At 40.5% G+C, this 24,644-nt stretch overlaps 2 protein-coding genes and 1 long non-coding RNA gene across 3 annotated transcripts in view; 1 reads left to right on the top strand and 2 right to left on the bottom strand.

Annotated features, from left to right (window-relative positions):
- Window positions 1-932: 932 nt before the first annotated feature.
- On the bottom strand, window positions 933-9,518 carry elf3 (E74-like factor 3 (ets domain transcription factor, epithelial-specific)). Its single transcript, XM_031280826.2, has 9 exons — window positions 9,388-9,518; window positions 8,671-8,816; window positions 5,830-6,063; window positions 4,383-4,490; window positions 4,017-4,157; window positions 3,829-3,915; window positions 2,750-2,884; window positions 2,334-2,529; window positions 933-1,302 (listed from the first exon to the last, which is right to left on the bottom strand). The coding sequence occupies exons 2-9, from the start codon at window positions 8,810-8,812 to the stop codon at window positions 1,191-1,193; spliced, it is 1,155 nt and encodes a 384-aa protein (XP_031136686.1). The 5' UTR covers window positions 8,813-8,816; window positions 9,388-9,518; the 3' UTR covers window positions 933-1,190.
- LOC116037325 lies at window positions 7,712-23,764 on the top strand. Its single transcript, XR_004101838.1, has 3 exons — window positions 7,712-8,349; window positions 16,745-16,750; window positions 23,754-23,764. It is a non-coding gene; the product is annotated as an uncharacterized LOC116037325 (long non-coding RNA).
- fbln2 (fibulin 2) overlaps window positions 12,673-24,644 on the bottom strand; it is a 98,370-nt gene continuing 86,398 nt past the window's right edge. Inside the window, exon 18 of the mRNA XM_036001757.1 lies at window positions 12,673-12,698. The gene's annotated coding sequence lies outside the window, so the exon portion shown is untranslated. The remainder of the gene's footprint in view (window positions 12,699-24,644) is intronic.

Consider the following 24,644-nt stretch of genomic DNA (forward strand, 5'->3'; position numbering starts at 1 on the left):
ACTCCGAACACATCTTCCTTTTTTAAGAATGACTTCAGTGCCGTTCTTTGTTCTTTTCTCAAAGAAAAGCTGAACTCCAAGCCTTCCAGAAGACCGCTGTTCCCAGCAGCAGCAGGCATAAGCCCGCCCACCGACTCTATACACGATGTGATTGGCCTGACTAGAGTTTGGTTTTTCCAGCTCGCAAGCCAACGGAGAGTGCCTAGACCCCCCTGGCTGCAAAATAAATTTGCTGCCACTAGGTGCGTCTCTCTTCTAGGCTAGCAGTGCCCTGCTATGACATGAACTACTACGACTAACATTTTCTAGTCACTGTTCCATTATCTTTATTGTGACTATTATTGCCACTGTTCATCACACCCCCAACCGGCACCGTCAGACACCGCCTACCAAGAGCCTGGGTCTGCCGAGGTTTCTTCCTAAAAGGAGTTTTTCCTCGCCACTGTCGCACTAAATGCTTGCTCTTGGGGGAATTACTAGAATTGTTGGGTCTTTGTAAATTATAGAGTGTGGTCTAGACCTACTCTATCTGTAAGGTGTCTCGAGATAACTCTTGTTATGATTTGATACTATAAATAAAATTGAATTGAATTGAATTGAATTATTTCACCCTAGTTCTCTCTGCTCTGTCTTTGTCCTTCACTTTTGAGTTAACCTTTAGAAGACCACATTTCCAAATTTGGTCCTACATTCAGATACACAACTCATTTTACATTGACATGGAAATACGATGGTGACATTAGTACCCTTTTTGAATAACAAGACAGTAGTAAGAAAGTAAGAAACAAGAAATATAACATTTTCAGTGCCACAATACAGTCATTAATGCCCGTATACCAAAGAAAACTCCATAGTGACAGATGAGGATGAGTTAGTCCTGCATCACTAAAGAAACTTAAAACACAAACATCAAAGTGAATTCTGTAAAAAAAAAAAAAAAAAAGCCTCTAGGTGCTTACCGAAACTCACAAGCATCCAAAACGATGTCCATTTAAGTTACAGTGCACATAGTAAAGTTTTGCTGTGGCAATCAAACACACAAAACAGGTACAACATTAATATTGGTTCATAAAACCTACTAGAGCCAAAAACACTGGCTTACATTTTCTGCAACATCTTCCTTTCAAGAGGAAGTTAGTGTCTGGGGGCAGCAAGGCTTTTTGGTTTCTACCCGCTCAGTGACTGATGTCTCACATGCCCATGCCAATCTCCTCCATCTTCCAGCCGCTGGAGTTCTTTCCAAATTTGTACACGAGCCTCCTGCCGTCAACTCGTTCCAGGATCTCTCTTTTATAGTAATACCTGAGGGAGAAGGAGGGTTAGTTAGTCCAGGCTTAAGACATAAAGTATGCAGTTCCCTTTAGCATCTGCTGCGCTTCATTGAATTAAAGTAAATGAAAATGTCAGAAAGTGACTTCTAGTCTCTTTCAGGGAAGACAATACAGGCAAAAACATCCTTTTTTCAATTTTGAGTTTTTGGGTTATTTTGCTTCCACAACATGTCTTCTTTTAGACTGGTGGGGGAAAAAAACATCTAAAATACACATTTAGATGTTTATTTGACTACACTTTGTCTATTTGCACCTGTAAATTTCTCCTAAACTTACTCAAAGATAGCATTAGATAATGGGTCATTTGCATATTTAAACATAAAACTTTCAGAAAACTTGTAATAGAAAAATAATTGTCTTAATGTAGGTAATCACCTGCAGTGTCTCCCCTTTAACAATATTCTTCCACTATAGTGACCAGACCAGGATTAAAATGGCACACTAAAAACACTTGTAGAAAGTCTTCTGTGGCTTTAGAGCAGCTTTGTCAACTGACATCATCAGGCTTATCTTGGCTTAGAGACTTCAAAGTTGGAGCAAAAAGCCTGTGTTATAAACTGGGGGTGTGGTAAACCACTGCAATAAGCCCTTTAAATTTGGCCAAAAAAGATAAAGCTACCAGCATAGCTTTGGGATGTTTGCTTTTTCAGCCTCTAAGTCAGGGGTCGCTAACTTTTGTTGTTTTTTCTTTCTTTCGTGCTGCATTCTTTGAAGAAAGTAGCACAAAGAAGAGTACTAGCCAATCAGAGGCAGAGTAGAGTGGATCTTCGAAGAAGCCAGAGGGTGAAAAAGTCAATCAAACTACTGTAAATAACAGGATGTGCTCCTGCCATTGGCTGTGAAAGAGGTCCTTTGGCATGGGGATTGGAACATTTCTAAAACTCTTGAACCTCTGAACCACGTATAAATGCTGAATCATTTCAGATTCAGGCAGATTCAATGGATAGCTGACGAAAAGTTTCCGAATCAAACTCTCCCCTGGTTGCTGCTACATGAACTCACCTCATGGCCCGGCTGAGTTTTTCATACGTCATGCTGCTGTTCTTCTTCTTCTGGCCCCACATCTGAGCCACGGCCTCGGACTTGAGGAACTTGAATACACCTTCGCGGCGGTCCTCCCACTTCATTAGGCCCTGGTTCCTCTCTGGGCTGATCAGAATGTCCCTGATGAACTCCCACAGGTGAGTGCCACGAGGAGCTGCAAACAAACAGTGACAGTGGGGCACAATGAGCTAAATGTGTGCGTGCAAGGATGCATACAGTAAGCATAAGCATGGCAGTCAGATGTGCATCTGCAGCCTGATAAAGATGCAAAGTAGAAACCGTAAAACAGCCCAGCAGTGTTCATGTACAGATGCCTTTTGAAACGGTTTTACATGATTAATGACAGTATGCTGATTCTCCAAACATGGCCTTACCGTGTTTGTTTTTCTTTGGACTGCCATAAATGTTGCTGCTGCTGCTGCTGCTGCTGTGCTCTCTGCTGACTTTGGGAGGTCGTCCCCGTGGTCGCTTCAGTCGACACTCTACTTTCTCTGTTTTGATGTTCGCCTCTGTCAGCACAACAGTTAATTGTCAGACGTTTACTTAAACTCACAGACACTGCTGAGACTGTGGAATGCAAAGAACCTCAAGCCCAGTTCGGACCAAAGAATTGTGGCGAGACGAAACCGGTTTAGAACGTTGCAGGGAAAAGTTGCAGCGGTCTGAACCGGCCCATCTTAGTACGACACAAGCCGGCTGATGACGTCACTGGACGTTCCTCGTGGCCCGCCTTATTCTGCCTCTGATTGGCTTACCCTGGTATTCTTACCCTAACCCTAACCAGTCTCCACTCCCCGTGCCTAAACCTAACTACATCGACCATTCTAGCAGATCCGATTTAGGATCTACCCTGCGACTCAGCTGGTCACGTCTCCAAAGGCTGGTGTTAGAACGTAAGGGACATCACCTTTTTCAACAGAATAGAGAAGTCAGCTTGTAAAGTCAGCTACAAACTATAGAAATAAAATGATCCATGATGCATTTTATTTCCATGTTACAAACTGTCAACTGGTCGAAACGGCAGAGTTTTAGACGAAGGCTCAACGTGCACCCGCGAGCACGTATATATGTGACCGAGCGAGCTAGAGAGTGACTAAAGAGAGGGAGCGGCGTTAGAACAAAGCTGTGATTTACAGAAATAGAACGTTGTTTGCACCGATTCATCACTAGATGTGCAGCTGTAGCAAGCATCTCACTTTTACTAATGTTATGCACATTCATATTTAGACGCAACAAATGATATATCTAGTTACAAAAAGCCTGAAAATCAAACCCTAAAATGGAAGTACAGAGCTGCTATAGAGATGATACATTGTCTTGTCTCATTGGTGTAAAATGGCAGGTTTCAGAACGTTGCTGACCGGCGCGTTGCAAGTAGTTGCAAGTTTCAACTGGTCAGGAATCTTTGGTCTGAACTGGGCTTTACAAACAATGAGTTTTGTTGCTTTCTCACTTGAAATCAGAGGGTAGGAGAACTCCGGGTCTGATTCGCCACTGCCAGACTCGGGTGAGCTGAGGCTTGAGAAGTCAAGCATGCCACCTGGACAAAAAGAGAGAAAAATGTTTCAGATACACAGCGTTCAGCTTAAGAAACAGAAAGGCAGAAGAGTCCGGCAAGATGATGAAGGATGAAATACTCACTGTTGGAGGAGGAGCTGTACTCGCTGTCAGACTGGTTATCAGACAGGTACTCAGTGTCTCCCAGAGATGTCATGGGCTCCAGGCTCACACTAATATAATCATCCCTGTAGTCAAACTCCTTCTTGGTGACAAACCCTTCACCTGTTGGTAGTAAGAAGCAACATTAGCCCTATGATTTCCACACTATATCAATTGTATGCTAGTAAGTAACATCCAGAGGTGGAAAGAGTACAATGCTTCAAACAAAACACACTTAAGTAAAAGTAAATAATAAGGATTTTAAAAACTGCTCAATAACAGGAACACAAGTAGTCGTTATTTGTTACTTCCCCAACCCCCTGGTAACACCACTGTAACAATATTTACCATGGCCAATTCTAATGGTGCTGAGCAAAGGGAAGTTTAGGTTGTCCAGGAAGTTGTCCAGGAGCTGGCAGGTCTCGTTCAGCTCCGGTCCCGACAGGCTCTGCAGCTCTGCGAAGAAAAAGGACGTAAAGAGGAAATGAAAAATGAGGAGTTTCAGCCATAACATTCATCCTGGAGAAGAAAACTCCAGCAAAGCAGGGAAGCATGGAACTACAATTCTGTCATCTGGGAACAGAGAACAGAGGCCAAATATATAATTTTTTTGACTGTATACATTCTTAGAGTTGTGTCATCTCTCTCTCTCTCTCTCTCTCTCTCTCTCTCTCTCTCTCTCTCTCTCTCCATATATTTACAAAGTTACATGCATTATAAACAGAAACTTAAAGATGTCTGCATGTCTCTCAGACACTCTCGTGCTCAAATGGACCTGAGGGGAGAGACTAAATTGAGACACACAGACACAAAACTCAGGGCAAAGGTGAATACGTGGAATGCTGATACTTGTTGTATCCTAACGGTGAGAAAGACAGTATACTCCAGGGCAAACACACACTCAGGTGTCATGTTGGGAGCGTGCCTATGTTCCCACAGCCCTATGTTCCCACATTTCTAAGAATTGTTTTTTTCACTGAAAATTATGCCCTATGTTCCCACATTTCTAAGATTTTTGCCAAAATTAGGCCCTATGATCCCACAGTTCCCACATTTCTAAGATTTCTTTTCCAAAATTAGGCTTTTTTTCATAAATTTGTATCAGATTTTATCCCCCTTTCTCCCAATTTGGTATCCAATTACACCCAACCTATTATCCAGTAGCAATGGACTACAGATGGAATGTAATCCTAACCCTAACCCTAACATAGGGCCTAATTTTAAGAAAAATCTTAGAAATGTGGGAACATAGGGCTGTGGGACCATTGGGTTGTGGTACCATTGGGCTGTGGGACCATTGGGCTGTGGGAACATAGAGCTGTGGGACCATAGGGCTGACCCCGTCATGTTGCACAGAGAGAGCTGCAGGTTTCTGTACAGAAGTAAACCTCTTGCCGACCAAGAGCCAGGTTCTGTCCGATGTTTGTTAAAAGAAGTTTTTGCTCGCCGCTGTCACACCAAACTCTTGCTCTGAGGGGGAATTGTTGGGTCTGTGTAAATTATAGAGTGTGGTCTAGACCTACTCTATCTGGAAAGAGTCCTGAGATAACTTCTGTTATGATATGACACTATAAATACAATTGAATTGAATTAAGTTTATTGACATTTAACTAGAAAATTTTACTTCTATTTTGGTGTGCTGTGTAGATTTTGGAGCATCAAACCCCTTGAAGTAACGAGTCGCGGGGGTAGCAGCTCCAGCAGATTATATTATATATATATATATATATATATATATTTTTTTTTAAGCTCTGAACTTGTACAAATCATTTCCACATGACAGATGCAGGCTTACCATATTTGGTCTTGTGTTCTTGCAGACTCTGCTGGAGGTGTGGGCCAAGCTGCGTGCCGAAAGCCCCGATCATCTGTTCCCGGCTCATTTGGCAGAGAGCAGGGCCGTCAATGGCGCAGTAGGCCAGATTTAGGGTGCTCGCGTCAAACTTGGTGCCCTCTACGTGATCGCTGATCCAGTCCAGAACGTTGTCTGCCGTCCAGCAGTGAGGGCTGATCTCCCTGTACCACTGGCCTGCAGAGAGACAAAGAGGCAGGATTTAACTTAATATTCTGCAGAGTATGGAAGGTGTGTTTACAGAAAGACACCTCTGAATGGGCCCCGAGGCTCTGGAAGGATCCGCCCGAGGATATCAGGTCAGCTGAGTTAGTGACAGTGGTGGAATGTAACTAAGTACATTTACTCAAGCACTGTACATAAGCACAAATATGAGATACAGTACTTTCACTTTCCTTTTCATTCCACTTTCTACTTCTACTCCGCTACATTTCAGAGAGAAATATTGTACTTTTTACTCCACTACATTCATCTGACAGCTTTAGTTTAGTTTTAGTTTAGTTACCTTACAAATACAAAAAGATTTTTTGCACACAAAACACATGTAGTTCATAAAATACGATGTTATGTTATGGATTAAACTACCCAACAATATAATGGCCTACAAGTCCAGTTGGAATGATTAGCCGTTTTTAGTTCGTAATTAGTTCCATACAACGCTCTTTGCAAGCAAAATGAAGGATCGCATCACAACTTTCATCCAGTTTTGGCGTTTTATTCGATTTTATAGCATTTGAAAAAAATAATTTGAAATAAAAAAAAAGGCAACCCAGACGGAGGACAACACAAGGGTTAGAGAAGCAAGTTCTGACATCTTCTGCATGAAGCAAGATCAAGATTTTTTCAGGGCTGCACCCTCTTAGTCGCTAAGATTACTTTAGTCCATTAGTCATGTTTTATGCCTTTTTAATGCTGAATCACTTATTCCCAAGAAACTTATGAGCACATTGGTGGTAAACACAAGGTTTAAAGTGATGCTTTTGGATGACTATTTGTCATAGCTCTGTCGATCAAATCAATTAATGGATCAGTCGACAAAATCGTATGGGAGTGTTATTCATCTGAGGATTTCTTCAGTCCAGGACAGCCATAGATTTAGTATAAAACACATACAATACAGTTTTTTTTAAATCTCCGTCTCACTGCCATTTATAGCTATTAATCAACCTGTGCACAGAGCAATGATAATGATAATAGTCTTCTTTTATAGAGCACTTTTTGAAAATCCACATTACAAAGTTCTTCAAACAAATACTACAACACAAATAGCCTACTTTTAGGTGTATAAAAACCTAACCCTAACCCTAACTGTACAATGTAGCTAAGATTAGGAAAAACATTTTTTTTTTTTTTAAGAAATAAAAGACAATTCAAAGGAGTTTCAAGCTCAAATAAAATCAGGAAGTATGTTTTAAGAAGTGTCTTAAAGGGGATTACCGACCAGTATTCAGAACCTTTACTTAAGTAAAAGTACTAATACCACACTGTAAAAATACTCTGTTACAAGTAAAAGTTGTGCATTCAAAACGTTACTTAAGTTAAAGTATGTAAGCATACTCAGGAAAATGCACTTAAGAAAGTATTAAAAGGTGGCCGGGTTGGCTCAGTGGTAGAGCAGGCGCACATGTACTGAGAGGTTGATACCTCAACGCAGAGGTCCAGGGTTCGAAACTGACCTGTGACGATTTCCTGCGTGTCTTCCCCCCCCCTCTCTCTCCCACCTTTCTCACCTAGCTGTCCTGTCAAAAATTAAAGGCGGAAAAGCCCAAAAAAGTAATCTTCAAAAAAAAAAGTATTAAAAGTAGAAATACTCGATGCAGAAAAATCCTCCCATACTGGAAACGATCCAAACTGTTCTGTGTTTAACGTCTTTTTGGGGCAATTTGGTTTGAAAGAAACCCACATTTCTGATATACCCCAACGACAACAGGAGGCTGATTTTCCTGCAACACATCTACCCGCTCAGCTATCAGTGGTGTGGACTGATACCAGTCTGCATCATTACACCCAGTCTCTGAGGTCAGACAAACAAGTCTGAGCTGTTTCAACTATGAGGTGGCGGCATTCCCCCCGTTTGACGGTTTTGCCGAGTTAAACATTGGCTGCCTGGTAAATGATTGAGCCGACAGCGTTAAATGAGGTCAAAGCAAAGTTCAGTGAGCTCATGGTCCCGATCATGTTTACTGTGAGATTAGTGTTCAGCTGAAACTGCCCACGAAACTCAGACCGGACTATAATGGTTAACAAAAGGCTTGGCAGCCAAAACGCCACACACATTTTAATTTCTTTTGGTGTCACACGGATCACAGCTAAATCTGAAACAGCAGTGATAAGATGAGTTCCATGTACCTAGTTGTCAAGACATCGATTTTTTATCAGATGTAGACATCCACTGCTGTGGAATTAATTGAATATGTCACTAAAAACAACTTCTTTGCCAGCCTTCAGGTCACAGTTAAAGAAGTTTTGAATTTCACCGAAACCATATGTTGGGATAATTCTGTTGGTTGTATTTATTGTCTGACTGGGCTTGTATTTTGTTTGCCTTGTCCTATTTCTTGCTTTATTTTTTTTTTAAAAAAGAAATGTATATACATGAATGTATAGTGTATAGTGTTGTATTGCTTGTTTTTACATTTTATTTTTTGTACAGGAATGATCATGTTTTTGTTCTCTTTTATATAAGGGGAGGATCCTCTCCTGTGTAATTGCTTGTTTGTGCAAATGAACTCAACTAAATAAGACAGAAAGGAGGGTCACAGCAGCAGCGGGTGTTCCTCTTACCGCTTATGTTGGAGTTGTATGCTGAATTGCTGATCTGCAGGGTGTCGATGCTGGGCAGCTGCGGCGGGACGTCGTGGCTGCCAGTCTGATACATGGTGATGTTGGCGTTGGTCAAGATGCTGCTGAGGCACGGGGATGACATGGCGCTGCAAAAACATAGAAGACAATATTTTTCTTTTCCTTGCTAATTTTCATTCAAAGTCAAGTCATCTTTTATTTATATATTATATAGCCCATTTAAAACAACAGAAGTTGACCCAAACTTAAGGTACAACCCAGGCACATGGTTTGAAATCTGCCTCGATACAGATGGACAACGTGACACAGCTAAAAAAAAAAAAAAAAAAAAACAACACTACATGGAATACAAAACAACTGACATGATAAAGCCAAAGTCAAGCAAAGAAGAAGGGAGTTATAAGAGAAGGAATGAAATGCACAGTAGATTAAAAAGCAGTACAGGCAAATAAAAGATAAGTCAAGAGGCAAAAAAGCAGCTAAAAGCGCGAGAAGAAAAGGTGGGTCTTTAAATCAGATTTCAAATTTTCTGTCAGAAACAAGAGGAAGCTCGGTCACTTTTGCAGCAAAGAGGAGTTATATCTAGTGAACCTAATGCATTTGTTTGCAGTTGTCCAGCGTTTGCAACATAATTAAAATATCACTTTCAAAACAGTGAACGCTCTGACATATTTCAACTCAAGTTCAACTCATATTTACCTGATTACAGCACGAGCCACAGATTGATGCAAAGGGTTTTTATGCTCCAGGACAATCTGCAGCAGCGTGAGCGTGCGTTGTATGATTTCCACTTTTCAAGTATCCGTGCCTGTTCTGTGCCTTCTTCACCCACCTGTTGAGCTTTATACTCCTGTAAAAAGGAGCGGGTTGGGGGGGGCGGACTCAGGTGAGTTCAGGGGAATTCCACCTGAAACTGGCCGCGCCCCCATCCCTCCTCCTCCTCCTCTTCCTTTCCTGAGAACTTGATCAACTAAACAAACCTGCTTTATTACCTAGCCTCTAATCTCTCTCTAACCATAATCACATTTACCATCAGTTACGCTTAGATTATAGTTGTATTCAGGGGTGGAATGTAACTAAGTACGTTTACTCAAGTACTGTCAAATTTGAGGTACTTGCACTTTACTTGAGTCTCTTCTTTTCATGCCACTTTCTACTTGTACTCTGCTACATTTCAGAGAGAAATATTGTACTTTTTACTCTACTACATTCATCTGACAGCTTTAGTTACTAGTTACTTTACACATTAAGATTATTTTTTTTTGCACAGAAAACCTATGTAGTTTATAAAATACGATGTTTTATTATAAATTAAACTACACAACAATATAACTGCCTACAAGTCCAGCTGAAATAATCAGCTGATCAATCACTCAAGTGTTTTTAACGTTTCCAGTTTCTAAAGTTTTCTATGTGAGGATGTTTCTGCATTGAGTACTTTTACTTTGAATACTTTAAGTACATTTTCCTGATGATACTTACATACGTTTACCTAAGTAACATTTTCAATGCAGGGCTTTTATTTGTAACAGATTATTTTTACAGTGTAGTATTAGTACTTTTACTTATGTAAGTAAAGGATCTGAATACTTCTTCCACCGCTGTTTGTATTTATAGACTGAGTTGGCTTTAATAGGTTTGCTTTGTGATATTAGATTCCTTTAACTGAAAATGAAATAGTAGTGCCGACGTGTTGGAGCTATATTTACACAGCACACATGACATGAAAGCAGTTTGTCAGACCTGCACTGGAGGATTACAGTATTTGCGTCAGTTAGTTTTGAAATATTTGTTATCACATTGTACGATGTGACTGTTTTAAAGTGACTTGACTTTGTCATGTTTCCGTGACAAAACCACCATTGACTCCAACAAGGAAGGGGGTGGGGAGAGTGTGCGTGACACAAGTTTGCGGATAGTCACAATTTCTAAAAATAGCCGCACAAAGTGTGTGTGTGTGTGTGTGTGTGTGTGTGTGTGTGTGTGTGCGTGTGCGTGTGTGTGTGTGTGTGCGTGTGCGTGTGCGTGTGCGTGTGCGTGTGCGTGTGTGACATCAGCAAACAGCCGACTGTGTGTTCGCAGACAGTTTAATCAGTAAACGGCCAAGCCTGTGAGTGATAAAAACAACTTTATTAAGATGCTTTTTTTCCCGATAGTCAGCTACGTCCTGATATGAACCAACCTGCGCTCTCTTTCTTCTCTTTCTCTCTTTCTTCTCTCTCAATTTCACTTTTCAATTTAAAGAACTTTATTGGCATAGCAAGACATTGCTTATATTGTCAAAGCAGATAACATATAAATGAAAGGAAATTGACAATGCCTGGTGCTAGGGAGGATATATTCATTCATAATTCAAATTGAAAGTCCAAAGAGAAAACGAAAAGAGATCAAATTAAAAATATTATTTTACTACGCTGCTAGGAATAAACATGCCATAATTGAATTTACAAAAGAAAAAAAGGAAACTGAAAAAGCAAAGTTGAAATGCAAAATGATAATTTGAAAGTGTAAAGTGGCAATGTAAAAAGTCAAATTTATAATGCAAAGCTTAAATATAAATGCTCCAACTGAAATCCTAAATTGAAAGATGACATTGAAAATCGCAGTGGGAATAAGAAAAGAGAAACATCAAATATGAAACTCAAAATGTGAAAAGGAAAAAACAAACAAATAATTAAATTTTAGCCTTTAAACTTTATAATCTTCAATTTTCATTTTGAAATTTTATCTTTTGAATTTTACATTTGGCAATTGCCCTTTGACATTTTAAAGGCCGTTTTATGGTTCTGCGGAGGTTCCACGCAGAGCTTTCTCCGTAGCCTACGTTAGTGGCCTGATGTTTATACTTGTGCGCTGGTGTGTGCGTTGAGCCGGCATGTGTGTGTGTGTGTGTGTGTGTGTGTGTGTGTGTGTGTGTGTGTGTGTGTGTATGTGGGGGGGGGGAGTGTGTGGTAGAGGGAGAAGTGAGAGAGTGACGGCAATCGGAGCGAGTACCGACTCTAGAGTCATAGTGAGAGAAACAAAGTGTCTCTCCTGTGCTTTCTGACCACGGTGGGAGATCTGTAGCAGGAAAAGTTAACCCTCTCCTTGATTTCATCTTGTTTATGGAGAAGGAGAACCAGGAAATGAGTCGGGGGAAATGCAACGCTACCAAGCCACGGCCGAGCGACGTGCGTCGGCGCGACGTGTCGTTACATTTTTCGAGAGGTTTTACGTTAGGCTATGGCGTAGACGCAGAGGGGTCTGCGTGAGTACGCCGTCGATTTGACGCAGAAGCATAAAACGGCCTTTAGATTCACCTTTTCCATTTCGATTTAGCGTTTGGCGTTTTGACGGGGTATGTAAATGAGGGGGCGTGGCCCAAAGGCTGGTGGGAGGGTCTGAAACGGAAGAGGTGCAGAGGTGTTCCATTGAGATTTTAATTTAAGTATTTCCATTTAAGCGTTTCCATTTCACATTTTGAGTTTCATATTTGATCATCTTTCAATTTAAGATTTCAGTTGGAGCATTTATATTTAAGCTTTGCATTTTAAATTTGACTTTTTCCATTGTCACTTTACACTTTCAAGTTATCATTTTGCATTTCAACTTTGCTTTTTCAGTATCTTTTTTAAATTCAATTATGGCATGATTATTCCTAGTAGCGTAGTAAGATACTAATATTTTTAATTTGATCGCTTTTGGTTTTCTCTTTAGACTTTCAATTTGAATAATGAATAAATACTGTATATCCTCCCATAGGATCATGCAACAGTTGGAATTCTCACCTACAGTAAATCACATTTCACGTTTGTCCCTGTCTGAAAGTAGCCTGGTCCTACCAGACTCTCGTACAAAATTGAAGTACATAGTACATATAGAGTAACTATAGAGTCTGAAAGGGCCTTGTCACAGCAGAGTAGTACTGCTCTGTCTCTACTTCTCTGTCTGTCCTCTCTGGGTGTCCTTTCTCTCTCTCTCTCTCTCTCTCTCTCTCTCTCTCTCTCTCTCTCTCTCTCTCTCTCTCTCTCAATTCAATTGGGCTTTATTGGCATGAAAATGTTGCCAATGTCCAAATATTCGGACACAATAAACACTTTTCAATATATTAGGATGGATTTAGTTGAGGTGGTTCGGGCATCTGGTAAGGATGCCCCCTGGGCGCCTCCCTAGGGAGGTGTTCCAGGCACGTCCAGCTGGGAGGAGGTCTCGGGGAAGACCCAGGACTAGGTGGAGGGATTATATCTCCACCCTGACCTGGGAATGCCTCGGGATCCCCCAGTCAGAGCTGGTTAATGTGGCTCGGGAAAGGGAAGTTTTGGGTCCCCTGCTGGAGCTGCTGCCCCCCGCGACCCGACACCGGATAAGCAGACGAAGATGGATGGATGGATTTATATTAATTATTTATACACTATATCTGTGTGTGTGTGTGTGTGTGTGTGTGTGTGTGTGTGTGTGTGTGTGTGTGTGTGTGTGTGTATGTGTGTGTGTGTGTGTGTGTGTGTGTGTGTGTGTGTGTGTGTGTGTCGGTCATTCACTGTCCCTCAGGTTGTGGCATGTTTGTACATATTGGGCAGCAAGATGTCTCCTTGTCTCCTTCTGCCGGGGGGATTTTTAACTTTGAAAGGTCATTAGGCTCTTTAAAATCTGAGATTAATTAATGAATTATATATTAAATTTGTGAGAATAACTTTCCCTCGTTTCATTACTAAATACTTTGCATTGTAGGAGAGCTGCCATCTCTGTCTCAACCTCACCTTTCATACAGTGACCATACATGCCTCTCTCGCTCTCAAATTCAAACTCAAATTGCTTACTGTAATTGACATGAATGTCAGGAAAACAATATTGCCAAACCGTCAAGGATAATAAAATTCAATATTAATAATGAGAAAAAATGCATAATTTCTAGTCACTGTTCCATTATCTTTATTGTGACTATTATTGCCACTGTTCATCACACCCCCAACCGTCACAGTCAGACACCGCCTACCAAGAGCCTGGGTCTGCCGAGGTTTCTTCCTAAAAGGAGTTTTTCCTCGCAACTGTCGCACTAAATGCTTGCTCTTGGGGGAATTACTGGAATTGTTGGGTCTTTGTATATTATAGAGTGTGGTCTACTAGATAGAGTCTTGAGAAATAAAAAATATATATATGCAAGTTTACATTGAGTAAACAAAAATAAATGTATTTAAAAAAAAAAAGAAAATCATAGGAAATGTGTGTGTGTGTGTGTGTGTGTGTGTGTGTGTGTGTGTGTGTGTGTGTGTGTGTGTGGATAATTCAGTTGTTTAGGGTGCATAAAGTAACAACAACAGTATATTATTTATAAAATTGAAAAAACACATGGAAAACACATAAAGCAGAGGGCTAAATGAGTCTCTCTCCATATATTTCCAAAGCTACATGCATTCTAAACAGAAACCTAAAGATGTCTGCATGTCTCTCAGACACTCACGTGCTCAAATGGACCTGAGGGGAGAGACTAAATTGAGACACACAGACACGAAACTCAGGGCAAAGGTGAATACGTGGAATGCTGATACTTATTGTATCCTAACAGTGAGAAAGACAGTATACTCCAGGGCAAACACACACTCAGGTGTCATGCTGCACAGAGAAAGCTGCAGGTGTCTGTACAGTAGGAAACCTCTTGGGACTCGATGCAGCTCGCTGCTGGTACCTAGCGGTTAGTGATAACTGTAAATACCTTTACTAATCGTGCGTTCCATTTACCTTAGGAACTCGGAAGTTGAGTGCATTCCATTTACAAGCCCGTTTTCATTGTTTTCATTAGCTCTAGCCAGGTTAGCCATTGTTAGCAATACCTGTTGTTAACAGCGCATTACCCTTTCATGCATACAAACTGGCATAGCAACATATCCACACATAGAAGTTGGACAAGACTGTGTGTACGATGATTTAGTGAGATACTAGTCTCGGTGGAGGAAGGTCTGGCTAGTCCACACAGGATTCCTGGATGGGAGAAAAACGTGCTCTGGTTTTTTGGCATTTCTTTAAACCAATCCAATTGTCTTGGGCGGCGCTAAGCACCGGACAGAGCCCCGGTGCCACTGCAAAACAGCCTCAGGAAGGAACTTGTTTTGGTGGAACATGTGTACATTCAAAAGTTGTTTTAGTCGTGCAACGGAACACTCAGATTGGACAGATAGTCGAGCTGTGATTTGACAAGTTCTTGTTTTGACGCATCAGACCAGATCATAGGGCAATAGTCTAGATCATGGATCTTCAACAGGGGCTCCGGGACCCCTAGGGGGTCCTCAGAGTCAGTGCAGGGGAGCCTCACAATTTTTGTTAATTTTTGAAAGTTTTTTCGAACAAATTAAAAAGTCTTAACATGAATCCAACAGATTATTAGCAAATATAAATCCCCACTGATGATAGGTTTACTGGCCTATTGGTAAGGTAGTCACTAAGATAGTCATCTACAGATAGTTAATTAAAGCTATAGTGCGTAGTTTCTGTCACCCCCATGAGGAATTCTGAGTAATGACAACAAATGCGCGTCAACATGATACAAGCCTTACATGATCACACATGTGCCCCCACCCCTCCCCCTCCACGCAGTTGCTAGTAGCCAAGGAGGACACGGAGGATTAAGAAAAACCTGATGGACTCTTCAGAATAGGTCATTATCTTCACTCAAGTTTCTGCGTGCGAAAGTCACCAGACGCCACAATCTTCTGAACATAGTCATACTGAGAAATCCAGAGAGAGTCGTGTGGAGCTGAGTCTTAATTAGCTTTGTAGCAACTCATTTGGCAATGGCTTGAATGTAACGGACGTTACGCAGTAAAACTAATTACTAATTAATAATCCACTGTGCCACATGTATGTTATAACATTAAAACATTATTTATAAAATCATGCCAACAATTATTAGGCTATTTTAATAGCTTAGTATTCTATGCAAAAAGACTATGTATAAAGGCTTTAGGCCGCCCTACGTGTTATTGTAGGCCCAGTTGCATGCATCTTCATTTTATACAATATATGTAGTGGGGGGTCCCTGCTCCGTCTCTCTTTCAGTTAAGGGGTCCTTGGCTTAAAAAACGTTGAAGACCCCTGGTCTAGATGGGACAAGACTAGAGAGTGCGTTACTAGTGTAATTGTTGAGTCTGTCAACAGACAAGCATTTTTTTCTGATGAGTAGTATAATTGACTACAACATAAAGAGAAAAAGTCAGGCTTTGTTACAAAGTTTTTTAGATTTGTTTGTCTGTTACTATTGTGTTACTGTGTACACAATTTAGTATTGTGATGTAGTGCCTTGCAAGTGTGATTATGTTAAGAGCTTAAGAAAATATACTAGGCTACATACCAGGCTGTCATGGCTGACAGTAGATGAAAGACTAGCATGCAGCCTTATTGTATTTAGAATATTTGTACATTACGGAAAGCCACCAGCCTGTCCTCACAGCCATTACATCTCAGTGACAGACATGGTTATGATAGCAGACTGGCCGTAGGTTATTGCTTTACCCTGCCTCCGCCCAGAACCATTATTAAAAATTGTTATTTCATGTCACTGTCTTTTGTTTTACAGCATGAAACACATGCTACTGTGCCTTTCATTTCATCAAATGAGGCCATGCTACTATGTTTTCATCTGAAATCTGATCTGAAATGACAAATATGAATGGTGCTTTATGCATTACCTTGTGATTTTAATTGTACTTTGTTTTAATATGTATCATATTTTATGTCTTATGTAAAGCACTTTGTTATTTTGTATCTGGGAAAAGCGCTATATAAATACATTGTACTTACTTACTTACTTAAGGTAGAGTGTGCACCACATGTACACACATGTTTAGGAAGTTATGGATGAAATTACTTTTGTATTGGTGTCATGTAATTCCTTGTGGGATGGGCCACTTAGTGGCATGACACGTAGTCTCGCTTTTCCAGACCTTCTTGCAAAGCGCGCTGGAGGAGAGTCTGGCTACTCCACATAGCATTCGGGGATGGGAAGAAAATGTGTAAGGGTTAATGCCCGACGAGGTGTCCATTGTCAGGTATTAAATAATTGCATTTAGAGGTTGTACCAGAATAGGTTTATGTGGTTTAATTTTCAGAAAACACCATATGTTTGTTGTACTGCACATTGCTGCAGCTCCTCTTTTCACCCTGTGTGTTGAGCTCTCTGTTTTAGCTACAGAGTGAGACATCTCACTTCTGTTCCATCTTTGTTGGGAGTCGCACATGCCCAGTAAGTACTGCTAGCTAGTCAGTTGCAGAGTATGAGGTCGTGCCATGCTAGCAGCTAAGCAAGCATTATAACGCAACACGGTCTCACGGCAGTTTGTGTAATTGTCACATTATTTAATCTATTGACTCGTGTTCACGGGGACGTTTATCGCGTTTTTTTCGTGGTGGCCAGCACGAAATGGGAACCATCTATTCAGAGGTTGGGTTTAGGAAAAAAACAACGGGGAAAGGATGCCTCACACGCCAGGAGACGGCCGCGGGGGACGCGCGACAATAACGGGACAGTTGTGATTAGGAAAACAACGGGGAAACAAAACGGCACACGCGGGACGCGATCCCCAGTCTCCTGGGTGAAAGTCACCCCGACCAACCTCCCTACGCGGATTTTCGGCTTTTCATACTACTCCCTACCGTATTCGTGCTGTGATCACGAAATATGCTTCCCATTGAAATACATTACTTCACATTTTCATGCTGGCCAATACAAAAAAAACGAGAAAAACGTCCCCGTGAACATGAATCAATAGATTAAATAACGTGACCATTTCACAAACTGCCGTGAGACTGGGTTGTATAACGTGTGTTCCAAAGTGACCACGTTTGTCTCTGAAGTAAAGGCTGGACTACAATAGAGCTGTTTGGAGCAGTTTGTGAACAGTGTTTTCTGTTGGAGATGGTAAGTCCCTTTGGGGTGGACTTTTTTACTTTGTAAACCTATAACGTCCACAAAAAAGATATATAACAAAATAAAGGAAAGGGGAAAAGCCAAAAAGCATAATATGAGCACTTTAATGGACGACGGTGAGGCGTGAACCATCCGATTAAGTCCATTAATACCTGACAATGGACACCGCGAAGGGCATTAACCCGTCTTATACCATGGTCACTTGCCAAATAACATATTTTAAAAACATTAGTTTATATTTTAATTTGCTTTACGATCAAAATCTAAAGTTTTTCCAAACAATAACTCCGTTTCCCTGGTTACGCCTGAGGGTTGGACTAATACCTGGAACAATCATTCCCATCCATCAGGTTCGTATGCAATGCAAACGTTGTTCACTGCTCCAGGAAATAGGAAGGACCTTAGATACGACTTGCCTCCCATAGCAACGGAAGATATTTATAGTCCGCTCATCTGATAGAACCCTTCAGCTCAGCTACGAGTAGGGATGGGCGATACCACACTTTTAGGATTCGATACGATACAGATTCTTTTTCTTGCATTTTCATCGATATCAATACCGATACCGTTAATTTCTTATTGGCAATTTTTGTCAGTAAGAATATTATTACATTTAAGACAAATCACAAGACAAATACAGACCATTTATACAAAATGTATTATGGTCAATACATAATAAAATTAAAATTAAAATAAATAACACCTCCGGCTTCCGCATTCGTGCTGGAATGGCCTTGACTGTGTCCCTGTCGGCTGTGTCCTTCTATATACAGTCTATGGCTGTGTCGCACGTTGACGCTCATTCGCTCGTCTCCTGTCACGTGACATGGGCCAGCTCAATACGCCGCCAGGTTACAGGGGTGTCCCGGCACATAGTAATTTAAGTAAGTAATCTAAAACAACTGAAAGTGATGCATACACCCCCAATTATTATTTTTTTAGTTTATATCAATATTTTTTTAAGGAAATCAATGCCAAATGAGTAGCGTGAGTATATCGATACCACAGGATCGATACGCCCATCCCTAGCTACGAGCCAGAAAGCTAACGCTGTGCTAGCAAGATCCAAAGTCAATAACATTGTGTACAGTTGGCTTTTACGAACAATTTTATCCGCAATGTGTAACGTTACTGTCGGCCGCAGCCTGAAGTAGCGACCTGAACATCGAACGGGATGTGAGATAACGTTATTCGCTGTGAAACTTATGGCGTTTTTCTATGACGTGGTACCTGCTCGACTCGCCTCGACTCTACTCGCCTTTTTTGGTTTTCCATTACGAAAAAAAGTACCTGGTACCTGCTAACAGGTACTTTATTTAGTACCACCTCAGTCGAGGTTCCAAGCGAGCTGAGGCGATGCCAAAAGGTGACGTGAAAGCGACAGAGGGGGGTGTCCTGAACAAACACACCATTTTTAAATAGTTTAGCCAGCTGTGGTTTTTTGCTGCCTCCAGCTTCTTTAGAAACTAAATTTGTCTTCTGTCTGTGGCAACAACAACACACCTTCGACATTCTGTGTGTGTGTGTGTGTGTGTGTGTGTGTGTGTTGCGTTAGGTCACAGCAGTTTACTGCGGCGCTGCTATGACGACCGGTCACGCTGAGGCGGTACTAAAATCTGCAATGAAAACGGACGCACAGTACGTCGAGTAGAGTCGAAGCGAGTCGAGCAGGTACCATGTAATGGAAAAACGCCAAAAGTCAGTTAAGAGGAGCAGTGTAACTTAGTTCTTACAGCATGTGTGTTAGCACCATCCTGTGGTGTTCAGAGAACGAGTTGGAAATAACAGATCCACATTTCAAACACATTTTGTTTTAATGTAGCTCATTCCTTTAGAACAGTAAACAGTCAGTTTTACCGGAACTCCTTTAGTAGGTGTCCTACATCACTTTTTTATGGACACCCAGAAGCCAATCAGAATTGAGCATTCACCCAGACCATGGTATAAAATATATCGAATCACATCATATCATATTATATCAAATCACATCATATCATGTAGCCCTGGTTTCAAACTTGACCCGTGGTCCTTTGATGCATGTCATCCCCTTACTCTAATAAAAGCAATACAAAATAAAAAACAACTTTAAAAAAGAAAAGAAAGAAAAAGCATTGACGTACAGCTGACAGATGGAAAACCAAAAAAATATTGAAACTCAATAAATAAATGAATCAACCCATGTAACATTTTCAGGTGGATTTTCCCTTTTTTTTATTTCCAAAAAGCGTGGGCAGCTGGTGATGTCAGCAGCCATGTTTCCTCATAATCCCATTCAGCATTGTCCTTTTGAAAATGGGTTTCAAGTCAATCAATTATTTCCCAGCGAACCTTTAAACAGTTTTCTCCCAAATTTCACAACATCACTCACACCCTGTTACCACAGCGTGTTAGAGGAAAAGCTTACAGCGTGGAATACAGCCCCTCAGGTTTTCTGCTTTCAGATGAGGCTCCAGCTTTCATGGCCCGGGGGACTTAACAGGCAAATCATTTCATCACTTGCACTTCTTTTTTCACCACCCTTCATTGCTCTTCTACACCTGGCCTGTTGCTAGCCTGCGGGGCTTTCCACAGGCACGTTTGTGTGCCTTTCAAAAGCGGGAAGACTGTGACGTCACAGAGGTGTGTGAACTAGTATGAAGGTGTGTTAGTTATGTGTGTGTTCCAGTGATGAGACTAATACACATGTCAAACTCAAGGCCCGCGGGCCAAATCCGGCCCCCCTGCAGATTTAGATCTAGATCTATCAACTTGGGTTCACAATACATTTTGGCCCGCCTAGTTGTGCGCCAAACCAAGAACACAGGAAAGTGTTTTATAAACTGCAATTACGTGACATTCAAAGTAAAATATGGCAGATTTGCTGACTCTGAGACTCCCCCAGAAGAAGCAGAGAGTTTTCATATTCAGGCTGTGAAACAGGTTGTATCATTGTTTTGCTTGATTTGCTAAATTCTATGACGGCTAAGGAACTCTTTCGATGACTTTTGTAGGGCTTTATATAAACAAAAATACGACAAAAAGCATACAAAAATGTCAGAAAAAGCAACACATTTACAAAAAGGTGACAAATGTCTGAGAAAGCCACAAAAAAAGTCAGAACAAAAACAACAAAAATGAGGAAAAAAGCTACCAAAATGTAAAAAAAAAAGTGACATGCAGTAACAAAAGCACGTCAATAAACTCTACATGTCTGGCCCTTGGTGTGATTCTCTATTTTCAGTGTGGCCCTTAGTGAAAATGAGTTTGACATCCCTGGACTAATACAGAGGCGTAATAATCAAAACTGTCTAGTGCAACGCACCCAAAAAACCTATTATAATTCCCTTTACATAAATTAAGACATTTGCACCATAATTTGATGCAGAAAAGGCACACAAAGAAAAATTCACCAGAATGCAGACAATGAAGTATTTGGATTAGAGCCCTGAGCGGGACTGTTTTTTGAATCCCGCTCCTGCCCGCTCCCGGTAGATTTCTGACCATTACCGCCTGCTCCCGCAGTGTGTGTGTTCTGTTACCGCCCGTTCCCGCAGCTTGTGTGTTGGGTCCTGCCCGCACGGCGAACATAGATTGATTGTCAATAGATTGACCGTTGATTTTGTGTCTTCTCCCCTCCCGCAGGGAAACTAGTTATTTTACTGTGTAGTATTAATAAATATGCATATCTGTTGGTAATAAGTAGCGACATTACGTTCTAGTGCCTAATTACATTCAAGTGCAATAATAAGTTATTTTAGTGCAATATAGAGGGAAAGTGACATTGTATTCATTTATTTATTTCACTTATTTTAGAACGTGTTGTTGGCTGTAGTTTGTTTTACTCAGGTTTCTTTTAATGCACTCTCTAACCAATTTCATGTGAAAGTTCCTTAAAGTTGATTGGATCCCTCAGGTCGCCGTAGGAGAAAGGGGCGGGGCACAGTGCCCGGGAAAGAAGTGAGAGAGAGGGAGTAGAGGAGTGCTAACGGTGCTCTAAGCGATGTTGGGTGACGTCACTTCCTGTTCGAAGTAATGTAAAACAAAACGGAGGCTAGCTCGCCCCTCCCTCCTCCTCATCCCGTCCCCTCCTCCTCCCTTCCGTGCACTAACCCCCACCCCCAAATCCTTCTTGTCGGTTATTGGCTGGAACACTGTTTGTTATGTTTGGTGGTGCAGGTTGGCGCAGTTTGTTTTTGTTGCTGTTTGTGGAGCCTGGGCTGTCTACAGAGACCGCGTTTTTTTACAGTGCATTCTACTTGCCCAAAGGTAATTTTTACTGGCCCATATACAAATTGTTTTTTCTCAAAAAAAAAAAAAAGAAAAAACATTAAAAAAGCGTTCAAAAAAACGTCAACAACAATGTCAAAAAGCATCAAATGTTTAAATAATTCCTAATAAATGTCAACAAAAAAAAACTTCAAAAGCATCAAAAAGAATACCGACAAAAAAAGTTGAAAAAAGCATTAAAAAAAGCGTCAAATTAAAAAAATTAAGAATGAAAGAAAAAAAAGTCAAATCTCGAGAAAAAAAACATTGAAAGCATCAAAAGCATGAAAAAATGTCGAAAAAAACATCAAAAGCGTCAAGCACCAACTCAATTCTGGATTGGCCAACAGCACATTTAAATCAAGTCATTCGACAAACATTGTACACATGTATGTGTGTACGTAGGCTATATATATATATATATATATATATATATATTTCTGTTTATCTGATTTCAAGGGTTTCAATTTGTGTCTCAACTTGTTTCTACTTAATTTAGTTGTATTTCCACTATATGTGTGTTTTATGCTTGTATACATATGTTTTCGTCTTAGGTGCAAACTTGTTTGCTTTTAAAGTGCTATATGAATGAAATCAACTTAAACTATAAAAGCGGAAAGTGTATGCTTACTGAGTTATAAAGTGTTATAGAGGACCTAAAGACTTCTGGCCCAGCTGAAGGTTTTTCCATGACACAAAGCACACACACTTTTCAGGTGGGAATGTTTGAGGGTGTAACACACACAATACGTTCCTCGTGCAGCAGTGGAATAGGTGATGAAAACAGTTAAGATAAGGACTGCTCAGACTGGTCATGTAGCAGTTTATTTTCTAAAGAACCTCTAAACTGAAATGTGTGTGTTGAAATGTGAAATGTGACACTGAGTTAATATTCATAGACTTTGATATTGCCTTTGTGTCTTACTTAACCCTCGTGTTGTCTTCCTGGCGACCATGCACCTGTTTTCATCCTGCTTTGCCTGTTTACAAGGCATAAAGTATTATTAAATGACCGTGTGTTACACCTTCTTGGCCAACTTTATTCCCGCTTATTACGACTATACACTTCTTTTTGGAATTCATGGTCAATAAACCTCATTTACATGAAATTATACACAATATTTGAGTTATTTGAGAAAAAAACAGAAATTATGAATTATTTTGACCAATATTTAAGATCTGAGGAACGTTTGTTGATGGATAATCACAAACCTGTTCATGCCAAAGTTTAGTCAGGGTAACTTCCTGTTTTAACCCTCTGAGAACGGAAGACGCACCGGCGTGTCCAAACGGTGTTTGACAAAACTCCCACTCAAAAAGCGATTGAAAATTCATTTCAAGCACCAAAACAATTCGTACAACACATCATAAGTTGAGATTTGTTTTCAAAAGAGATTTGAGGAGAATTTTAAAAAGCCAACAACAACGTTTCAGCGTTAGCACCCAATTATCTCTTAACACATTGCTCTAACCTTGGGCGTCACTATACGCAAAGCTAAGCTTGTTCTGAACATTTTGATATGAAACACATGGGGATCATTATATGCAAATACCTTAAAAACACATAATGACACCCGCCTGTTTGTAAAGCATTAATATAAATGATCAACCAATTCTGTGCCAGACCTAGGCTTCTAGACAACTTCATTCAGTTATTTTTGGGGCAATTTGGTTAAAACAATCCCAAATGTCATGTTATATACAGGAAATAAAAGAATTGAGAGTGAAAAAGTTAAACTCCACATTAATAATACAGAAATAGCCAAAGTTTCATCAAGGTCAGTGTATCTTTTGGTTATTCAATTTTCCTTTCATAAACAGGTATTAAAAAACAAAAAACAAATGGTTGTTTCGTTTTAAAATACAAAATTTGAAAATTGAAATACAGGGCGTGTTTTCCTTTTCCTGGTCAAAAGGGGATGAGAGAAATTTAAAATATGCTTTGATATTCATTTTCTATTTCATATAACAAAAAATAAAATCACTAGAAAACAGAAATGAAAAAAAGGCTTTTTTTTTAATATTCTGAGACCAGATGTTGTCGTTTCCAAGGCAACAGCGCCAGTGTACCAGTGTTGCTTTCAGCACAGACTAAAATTACTTTGGATTCCTACTCTGATGTGATGTTAGACACGGCGACGGCGGAAAAAAAAGGCCTGTCGTGCAGAAATCTCTGTGCGCATATCACAGGGAAGTGGGGGTGCAAGAGGATTTTCTGCAAGAAATGTGAAGAGATTTTGCGCTGAAAATGGCTCAAACATGATGTGACCATAGAACTGTATGGACTCATCTTACACCACGCTGAAGTTAGCTTCCGCTTCGCAGCGTCTGATTCTGCAGTTGAGGGAAACTTGTACCCCAACTTCCTGAGCGACTGACCGCTTTACATAAATATACATAAATATGGCTATGAAATACATCCTGAAATGAATAAATGGCAATACATATAAAGATTAGATACATTAGTCAGTATAGTTCAATAGCCTAAATACATATGTTTTACTTTGATTTATTTCAGGGGACTTTATTTGATATGTATCGTTAACATTAATCTCCCTATTTGCATATTATATTTAAATTAAGTTTGGTTATCTTACAGACTCAGACTAAAAGCAACTAGCTAGCCTCCCTGTCATAGTGCATCAAACCATATCACCATCTGCCAAAGGAAATACAACTTTAATACACCCATGAATAAAACACGAGCTCGGCAGATTAGTCTGATACCCAGCTAATGTTAGCTAGTGCGGGTCACACACGGACCAGAATCAGTCAGCACCAGGGACCCGGGTTACAATCTATGGTCACAACGGGC

The sequence above is a fragment of the Sander lucioperca genome, chromosome 6 (assembly GCF_008315115.2).
Source record: "Sander lucioperca isolate FBNREF2018 chromosome 6, SLUC_FBN_1.2, whole genome shotgun sequence".
Taxonomy (NCBI): domain Eukaryota; kingdom Metazoa; phylum Chordata; class Actinopteri; order Perciformes; family Percidae; genus Sander; species Sander lucioperca.

What these genes read in the sequence shown, in the direction of transcription:
- elf3 (XM_031280826.2), bottom strand. Translation starts at nt 8,812, where the DNA reads ATGTCATCCCCGTGCCTCAGCAGCATCTTGACCAACGCCAACATCACC. An exon ending in ATACAACTCCAACATAAGCG is followed by an intron (nt 6,064 to 8,670) that starts GTAAGAGGAACA and finishes GTCTCTCTGCAG; the next exon opens with GCCAGTGGTACAGGGAGATC. An exon ending in AGAACACAAGACCAAATATG is followed by an intron (nt 4,491 to 5,829) that starts GTAAGCCTGCAT and finishes TTTTCTTCGCAG; the next exon opens with AGCTGCAGAGCCTGTCGGGA.